Source organism: Nannospalax galili, unplaced genomic scaffold, assembly GCF_000622305.1.
Source record: "Nannospalax galili isolate Female #2095 unplaced genomic scaffold, S.galili_v1.0 scaffold514, whole genome shotgun sequence".
Taxonomy (NCBI): Eukaryota; Metazoa; Chordata; class Mammalia; order Rodentia; family Spalacidae; genus Nannospalax; species Nannospalax galili.
The window spans coordinates 594,001-603,656 of NW_008336076.1; the positions used below are offsets into that span (position 1 = coordinate 594,001).

The 9,656-nt window shown below is 38.2% G+C and overlaps 1 protein-coding gene across 3 annotated transcripts in view; it reads left to right on the forward strand.

Moving 5' to 3' along the window:
- The window catches only part of Ttc21b (tetratricopeptide repeat domain 21B), an 85,854-nt gene that overhangs the window by 52,365 nt on the left and 23,833 nt on the right, over positions 1–9,656 (forward strand). For all 3 annotated transcript variants that reach the window (XM_008830894.3, XM_017797575.2, XM_029562406.1), the window contains exons 20-22: positions 1,972–2,160; positions 3,311–3,421; positions 4,635–4,716. In XM_008830894.3, coding sequence (XP_008829116.1) covers positions 1,972–2,160; positions 3,311–3,421; positions 4,635–4,716 — 382 coding nt within the window. The remainder of the gene's footprint in view (positions 1–1,971; positions 2,161–3,310; positions 3,422–4,634; positions 4,717–9,656) is intronic.

Genomic DNA, 9,656 nt, shown 5'->3' on the forward strand with positions numbered 1-9,656 from the left:
CCCTACTACACCCAATTCTAGCCCATTTCCTGAGTGATTTTTAGAGTCTCAGCTCTTGAGGAGAAAATATTACTGGGATTAGCAGCCTTAAAGGCTATTGAAGATTGACCTCTGCTAGCTGAGACCTGCCTCATTTTTTTTTCTGGAGACCTAAGCTAACAAGATATACAACATTCAGCTTTCTAGAGGTTTAAATGATATAAAGATAAAATTCAGATTACTTAGACAATAAATTACATATCTTTTAGACCTAATGTGTTCTTTCAAATTAGCATTCAAATTAGCATTCAAAGTGCTTCTGAAGGAGAAATAGGACTATACTAGTGACCAGGTAGAGGAAATAAGTATCAACTGAAGTATCCCCAAAGCTCAGATGATACCAGGTCTTACCTGGATGGATGGAGAACTATCCTTAGGCAATTGCATGAGTGTCTGTTGCAAATACTGATGTACTTTCTCTTTTAGTTTTCCTTTCTTACTATTGGTAGTGCAGGTACCTAGTGCAAATCAGGATAGGGCCAGAAACATGGGATGTTTCAGCACATAAAATAATCATGTATAATTTGTATATGTGTTTATTTGCACACACAGCTACATATATAACAACACAAAAGTGTACACATACTATACATGTATTAGCACATATGAAATAAAATCTTTACCATGTACTGTGTATTTACTTTTTCTAATATTTTCATACCCTAAAGAATATTGTAACCCTTCAGACCTGTGGTTCAAAATCAAGAAAGAAAACTAAAAGAAAAAAAAAAACTCTGCTGTAAATCTTTATTAAATATAATCAATTACCATTTTGACAGGAGTGCCTCAACGAGTTCCCTGTGCACAGCCTAATGTGTGGCATGGGGCAGGCATTTACCATTTGCTAAATGTGTCTAAGTGAGTGATTGTCCATAACTCAAGATTATATTTTATGTGTTAAGGCCTAAAGAATAGGCATTCTCTTGCATTTATTAAAGTTCCACAAACCAGATACATAAAGGAAGACATTCTTCGGGTCTAGTGCCCTGTTTAATATTCTTATGCAGGTGAGGGCCCCCACCTCATTTTAAGGGACCTCTGCATAGCATAGTTCATTATACACACTGCCAGCTGGTTATCCATCATTAGGCTTCTTCAAGAGTTCTCTTTTTTAAAGATTTATTTTTCACTTTTTTCTTATGTGTATGTGTTTACATGAGTGTATGCCATGTGTAACTCCAATGCCCTTGGGGGCCAGAAGAGGACATTGGAAACTCTGGAGCTGAAGTTATAGATGATTGTGAGCTGCCTGGTAGGGATTCCAGGAACTGAACTTGGGTCATCGGAAGAGTAGCAAGCTCTTGATCCCTGACCCATCTCACCAACCCCCTGCTTTAGGGGTTTTGTTGTTCTTGTTGTTATATAACTGATAACACAGATATTTCTTCTTTACAATGGATAACTAGCTGCTCCTGTACTGCTTTCCATCCCTTCTGAATAATATCCTCAATACTGTCCCAAGAGTGGAGCCATGGTACTGCTGTTTTACTATGTTGCCCCCAAAATCTTGGATTAATTCATATGCCATCAACATGTGTTTTGTACTTGTAGCCTACTAACATTTAATTTTATTATTATATTTAATTAATTTAATAAACATTTAACATTTTTAATTATTTAATGATAGCATCTAGATCTTTTTTATTTATTTGTTTCATGTTTCTATTTTCTTTTTAGTGATTTCATGTGTTCATCCATGACAAAAGATTCCAAATTATAGCACTGTGGTTGGAAAGGTACATGCCTGCTGGCTTGTTTGCAAATAGTTGCTTCCATCTTTGAGGCATTTTCTTTGGATTAGTTTTTGTTATAGCCCAGACTAGCAATGCTTGAATAAATCTTCAGTAAAATTTTAGTGTTATGTGAACTATTGAAAACGGTTTATATTCCTTTCCTGGTTCTTTTTCATTTTTAATCCTTTTTTTCCCCTAGGCTCGAGAACTCCAAGCTCGAGTACTAAAACGTGTTCAAATGGAGCAGCCAGATGCAGTTCCTTCACAGAAACACTTAGCAGCTGAAATCTGTGCAGAGATTGCAAAACACTCTGTTGCTCAGCGAGACTATGAAAAAGCAATTAAGTTTTATAGAGAGGCTTTGGTTCATTGTGAGAAAGATAATAAGGTCAGTACGTTTATAAAATTTTAAGTACCTTTTATTCCAGATGCCATCTAGTTTCCTCAGATATAAAAGTCTTATTAGCTTATTTATAAAGAAGATTTGAAAATAAATGTAACAAAATATAGAAGTTAAAAACATTAATATTGTTTCGGGAAACTTCCAGAATGTATCTGTGGGGCCTCGAGTGTAGCTGAAGAGTACATTGCTTGCCCTGGGTTCAGTCTACAGCACTGAAAAAAAAAAAAAAAAAACCTGCAATGCCTTTCATGTTGGTCAAGTGCTTGCCACACGAGCATAAGGACTTGGAATAATCCCAGCAGTGGGGATTGCTAGTAGCCAGCCTTGGCAAAATGGCAAGCTCCAGGTTCAGTGAGATACTCTGTCTCAAACGTACAGCAGAGTGGATGGGCAGTACACCTGATGTTGCCCTCAGTACACCAACACATGTGCACATGCTTACAAGTGCATACATGAGTATATACAAAAAATTATAAGAGAATAAATAAGCCACATCTGCAAGTTCATTGTTTTTAATGTCCATCTATATCTTAATAATCACTCTAAAACAATTTTTTAGCCACAAATACCTAGATGAATGTGGTTCAATTTAGTGTGGTAGACAACTATTGCACGCTTCAGTATCTGTATTGCAACTGCTTCTTGATGCCCAGGCTAGAGAGTGATGGGGGTGACTCTGTGTTGTCCCTGGTGAAAGTAGCCTTCGCTAAGGTAGAGACAAACACGTGTGTTTTCAGTAGTGGCTGAATTTAGTAGTTCTAACCCTAAAGTGTAGCTTGGCGACTCTTACCTGATTGAACCTTCTGTATTTACTAACGAGAGAGGGAGTTTAAAGAGATAAGAAGAGACTTGCTTTAGGCCTGTGGTAGTGAAGTTTGTACTGAAATTTAATACCCTGTTCTTAAAATCAGCAATATCTTTTCTCTGTCTCAAGTGAGTTATTCCCTGCCTTTCTACTTTTTCTGGTAGAGAAAAACAATAGAGATGGGTGTGCCTGCAGTATACCATGTCTGGTGCAGCATTTCTATCATGACAACTCTTTCAAACAACTGAAGTGTAATCTTACCTAAACATTTACTTGCTCACTTTTTATTCTGAAACCAGTTTCTTAAGGCTTCTTGACTTTGCTTTGTAGATAATGTTGGAACTGGCACAGTTATACCTGGCCCAAGATGACATCGAAGCCTCCCTGCAGCACTGTGCACTGCTCCTGCAGAATGACCAGGATAATGAACCTGCCACCTTGGTCAGTCTGAGATTTCTGTGCTGCCCAAGCAATTGAGTTTATATGCTATGAGCAAGTTTCAAATTTTACTCTGTAGAACAGATACTAGATGATGAGGCTTGGCTGTTTTTGGCTTGTAGAAGAAATAACATATTTCTAAACTGACCACATTTACTAATGTGACCAGAGACCATTAGCCTTGTAGTTACAAGATTAGCAACAAAACTCAGATTCTACTTTACTCTCCCTTTGAGGTTACTTAATTTTTCTTTCTGCCTAAGGGATGCTTGTTGCATGGGTGAGTTCTGTGGTCAAGAGTCACTGCTGCTGTTTAAACACTGGCTTTGAAGTACTTTACACAGATATGGTAGAGTAATTTAAGATTTCAATAGAACTTCCGGGGTTACAGGAAAAAATGCTTGACGTATCACTCCAGGATGGCTTGTTTTAAGTGAAACTTTGCTTTCAGGGTTTTTTTTTCTTTTATTTCTACCTGGGTTGAAGAATTTTTCAACATTCAGACAGTTTGTGTGGATGACATTGTGTAAAGCTCATTCAAAGTTATTATTATAACTGAAAAGAATATGTCATCTCCCTTTAAAATACAGAAAATCTCAAAGGTCTCCCATATTTTATTTATCTTGAAACATGCCTGACTTAGGTTTTGTTTTCAGTCTTCAGTCATGATAGTCTAGGGAGGCATTCTTTCTGCAGTAGTACTATAAGATGTAAAATTCCCTTTGTTTTTTAAAGATTTGTTCTTATTTACTTTCTTATTATATACTTTTATGTGTTTTGTTTTTATTTTATTATATATTTTATATACTTTTAGTTATATGTATGTGTTTGTCCCTGAGTATGTGCACAAGTGCAGTTCCTGTGCAAGTCAGGGATGTCAGATCCCGCTGGAGCTTGTGTTATAGGTGGTTGTGAGTCACTTGACTTGGGTACTAGGAATTGAACTCAGGTCCTCAGCAAAAGGAATCTGCGTTCTTAACTGCTGAGCCATCTCTGCAGTCCCTCAAACTTGTTTTTTCTACCAATACTTGGAACATATTTTTTTAACTAGAAATAAAATTTTGTGAACAGGGCAATCTGTTATGCATTGTTGATTAGTTTTCATAAATATCTCTTTTGTTTTTCGTAGGTATTTTCATAGCACTAAATGTTGATTTAAAGAATATACTTTGTAAAAATACATGGTACTGTTTTTAGAACCACCTTATCTTTGCAGATGATGGCTGACCTCATGTTCAGAAAACAGGACTATGAGCAAGCAGTGTTCCATTTACAGCAGCTTTTGGAACGCAAGCCAGGTAAATGCCCCTCACTGCTTCTCACATAGTCACCTCCTTGCCTCTTTGGGTTTCTGTTTGTTTTGCTTTTTAGCTGGTTAAGTCTTGGGGGAAGAGCAGTTGATTGAATGTGACTCTGCTTATCCCACACATGGGTCTAAGTAGCTGAAGTAGCCCTGAGGAAGATGCCCCACTGTCTACTGTTGTCACTGTAAATTGTAAGCAGAGCCTGTGCTGGACTTCCTTGCAATTCCCCCCAATGAACTCACCCATTCCAACTGCTTTTTACATTTTCTTTGTCTCCTCAAACCTCCAGCACCCTTACCACCTTTCTTCCGTTCACCTAAAACTTTGCCACCTCTTGATTGAAAAAATATAAACAATTAGAAGAGAATTCCTTTCCTGGACACACACACACACACACACACACACACACACACACAGGGGTGTGTACACACCCCTATGTCCATCCTATTCTGATTCCATTTCCCTATGTATACTGGACACAGCCCTCACCTACCTAAGGGCTTGACTCCTGTGATTACCTCTGTCTGCTGCATTCCCACTTTCCCCCAGAGGACGTGGAGCCTTGCTGTGACAGCTCCCAGATGTGCCCCACATTCTCCTTCATCACTGCCCAGGTGTCCATCATGGCTTTCCTGCCATTTTTCCTCCTCATTCCAGACTCTGGGGGCTTTTTTGTTGTTTTGTTTTTTTTTTCAAAGTCACATGGTTTATTGGGGGTTGGGCCCAGTGGTGGGGAGCTATGTGTCACAGTCCTCAGGGACAGCAGCTGTGATGATGAGGACTCCAGGACAGACTCTGTTGTTATTCCATCTCAAGCTGTTCCCATTTCACAACATTGCTGTAAGAGAATGATCTAAATTTTATTTCTTTAAAATATTTTAAGCAATATTGCCCTCACACATTATGTGTTTTTTTTTTTTTTTGCAAGGTTGAGAGAAGCCCTCCTGTGTCATGCGGGTTTTCTCTCCCTGAGGCTTCCATAACATGGTACCAACATTTCCTCCAAATAGGTGATAGTTAAATAGATTTAGTAGACTGGCTGCTTTGGAGTGTTTATAAACAAATGTGATTTTTCTTTTTTTATCAATGTATATTAATTATATGAAGGATTTATTTATGGCATTTTCATATATACATATATATATAGTATATTTTAATCCTAGTCACCCCCATTAATCTACTGTCCCACTTGCCATCCCTTGAATCCTTTTCCTCTCTCAAATAGTCCCCCTTCTATTTTCATGGGTATTTAAAATGTGTTTCTATATTCCCATACGTGGGATATGAGATACCTCCCCAGCCCCTTTCATGTCCTTTTTAAATTCTGTCCTTTATAATTTCTATGTAAAGACATTTTGCCCCCTCAATACCAAATGGCATGAAACCACACCCCCAAGGCTTTGTGTGGATTTTCTTTCTTTTTGTTTATAATACATTTTGCCTTCCTTCTTTCTCTGTGTCTTTCTCACTACCTAACCTAAAATATATCACTCTTGGAGGGGGTAGGGAAAACCTACATTAGATAATGACTTATGCGTTGCCTGTAGGATAACCTTTTATCCTGCTTTGCCCAGGACCACAGTGTCTCCTGGATGTAGGACTTGCCATACTAAAGGAAATTCCAAGTCAAAGTAACATGAACAGATGACCGCAATCCAGATCATATTATCAATGTCACTTTATTACTTACAATATTTTCCTAAAATATCTATATGAATATATATTATTCAAGGTTGAATTAATACAGTTATACAATATTGAACTCAGTATAAGCCCTGTAAGACATAAAATTGAATGAGTTTTTAATCTTTAAAAAAGATCTGCATTTCAAGATATGCTGTTTCCTACATTTTTTAATATTTTTTTTTAGGAAAGCAAAGATACACCTCTTTCAAAAGTGGCTATAAAAGTTTTAGGTTCACTCTTGAATTAATACAGTTATACAATATTGAACTCAGGATAAGCCATGTAAGACATAAAGTCGAATGAGTTTTTAACCTTTAAAAAAGATCTCCATTTCATTTGAAAATATACTGTTTCTTACAGAAAAACTCATTTTTTTGCTAATAACACTGAGATATTGGCACATGCTTCTGTAATCTGTATGTATCTGATTATTACTAGTCATAATCGCTTGCACTCAAATCCTTGGCACCTGCGTACGTCTATAAAGTCATCAGGTAGATTTCAATGGTAATGTTTATCACGTCTACTAATTAACATGATGTAAACTTATGCTTCCTCAAATATAATTCATTTTTTTAAATTTGTTGTTTGTGTGTGTGTGTGTGTGTGTGTGTGTGTGTGTGTGTGTATCACACATAACATCCCAAACCATCTTATTCAACTATATACCCACTTCCCAGATGGTACCCTCCCATAACCTGCCTCCCCTCACTACAGCCCTTATACTCTGATATCCCTGCTACTATCTGCTGGGTTGTCGGCACCCCCAACCATTCCCCACTGCTTGTCCATCAGGTGAATCTAGTCAGCCTATCTAGGGGTCTTTGTTTTAGGAAGGTCAGCTGTTCCTCATCTAGCAGCAATCAGTTGTCAATATTTCCTTTAGATAAGATTGGGGTCTGCTGTTCATTTTCCCAGTTCTATGCTGGGTTACTATCTGGGAATCCCTTGGACACCCTGGCCAACAACTCAAAAGAAGGTATCGCTTGTCTGGCATTGGTGCTTGTTATGTAGCCTTTAGCTATGCATATGGACTCTTATGAAATTATATTGGCCCTTTTAATCTTTGGTTATACTTCTGCCTATGTGAAGATAAGTCAAAGGTCCTGCTCGACTGTGGCTGGCTTCACTTGGAAGCATGGAGGAAATGATTCCTCTGTTTTGAACCCTCCTCTTTGTAGACTGGACACTAGTTCAAGTCCATCTCATGGGGTCTCCTCAGCTTACTTGATCAAGAGGACAGGTGACTCACCACAGTTACAGGACATTTTGAGAGATGCTCATAGTCCCCTGGAACTAGTTGACCTAGGAGGACAAGGAGCAGAAACTGTCCTTTATGCCCCTCTGACCAAATTAGTATAGGCCCCAAAGTATGTCTGTTAGACATCCAAGAAGGTTAGTTCCACCAGTCTGATATTTTTAATTACTGTGTGCCATGCAGATAAATTTTGGGCAAAGACCAATTGTTCTCAGATAAACTTTGCCTAGACATATATTTCTTGATCTGCTATGTATAATTTGTCAGTATGTTGTAGGAGTAATACGGTTCCCGCTGGTTCTCAAAACTAGCTAGGCATTGTTTATCTCTCAAATTGTCTCACCCCTCCATCATGGTTTTCCCACTTAAGGTGCCCGTGCACCCATTTTTCCCCTTTCTCCATTAATAATACCCTTCTCCTATGGCCCTACCTCTCTTGAGCTCCTTCTTTCCCTTTATCCACTAGGTTCCTTGTATACCCTTCCCTCCCCCCTCCCTTAAACTAACTCAATTTTTATTCACATCCCCCTTATTAAGGCCTGTTTCCTACTGTTCTTCTCTTTCATGTTCTTTCTTTGAAGGAGATGACGTGCAAGTGGAGAGAAAGGAAGTCCCTTTCCCAGGACAAGAGCAACTCCTAGTCCTGTAGTTATGTCTAGTTGCATACTTATTTATCAGAGTCTCATTCTAGGTTCCACATATGAGGGAGTAACAAATGTCGATTTTTTTTCTGAGTCTGTGTTACTTCACTTAATATAACAGTAGTCTCTGTTACTTCACTTAACAGTTTCTAGTTCCATCCGTTTACCTGCAAATTTCATGATTTCATCTTTCTTTACTGCTGAGTAAAACTCCATCGTATAAATGAACCACATTTTCATTATGCACTAGAGAGTTGAGGGACACTTAGGTTGCTTCCATCTCTTAGCTATTGTGAAACAAGAAGCAAAAAACACGGATGTACAAGTGTCTCTGCAATAGGATGAGCTCTTTGGGTACATGCCAAGGAGTAGTATAACTGGATCAAATGGTAGGTTCATTTGTAGTTTTTTAAGAGTTCTCCACACTGCTTTCCATAGGGCTTGAACAAGTTTACAGCCCCACCAGAAGTGATGAGTGTTCCCCTTTCCCCACATCCTCTAAAACATTTGGTATCATTTGTTCTCTTGATCTTAGCCTGTCTGATTGGGGTAAGATTAAATCTTAAACTGGTTTTAATTTGAATTTCCCTTATTACTAGTGATGTTGAACATCTTTTAAGATGCTTCTTAGCCATCTTTACTTTTTCTTTTTAGAACTCTCTGTTCAGCTCCTTAGTCCATCTTTTAATTGGGTTACTTCTGTCTTGATTCTCTGTTTTTTGAGTGTGTTATATATTCTGGATGTTAAACCTGTCAGATGTGTCGCTGATGAAGATTTTCTCCCCTTCTGTGAGTTTTCTCGTCACTTCCATGGTTGCCTCCTTTGATGTACAGAAGCTTTTTAGTTTAATGAGATCCCATTTACTGGTTCTTGACCTTGTTTCCTGAGTGATTGATGTCCGGTTTAGAAAATCCTTTCCTACACCTATATCTTTTAGGTTTTTGCCAATGTTTTCTTCTAACAGTTTCAGAGTTTCAGGCTTTACATTGAGGCCTTTGATCCATTTGGAATTGACTTTTGTGCAAGGTGAAGATAGGGGTTTAGTTTCATTCTTGTACAGGTGGAGATCTGGTTTTGCCACCACCATTTGCTGAACATTCTGTCTTCCCTCCAGTGAATGTCCCTGGCCCCTTTGTCAAATATCAGGTGGCTGAAATTGCATGTATTCATATTTGGGTTTTCAATTTTGTTCCATTGATCTATGTGTCTATTTTTGTGCCAGTACCATGTTGTTTTTATGACTATAGCTCTGTAATACAGCTTAAATCTGGTATAGTAATCCCCTCCGGCAGTGCTGTTGGTGCTCAGGGTTGCTTTGGCTATCCGAGGTCTTTTGTGCTTCCATATG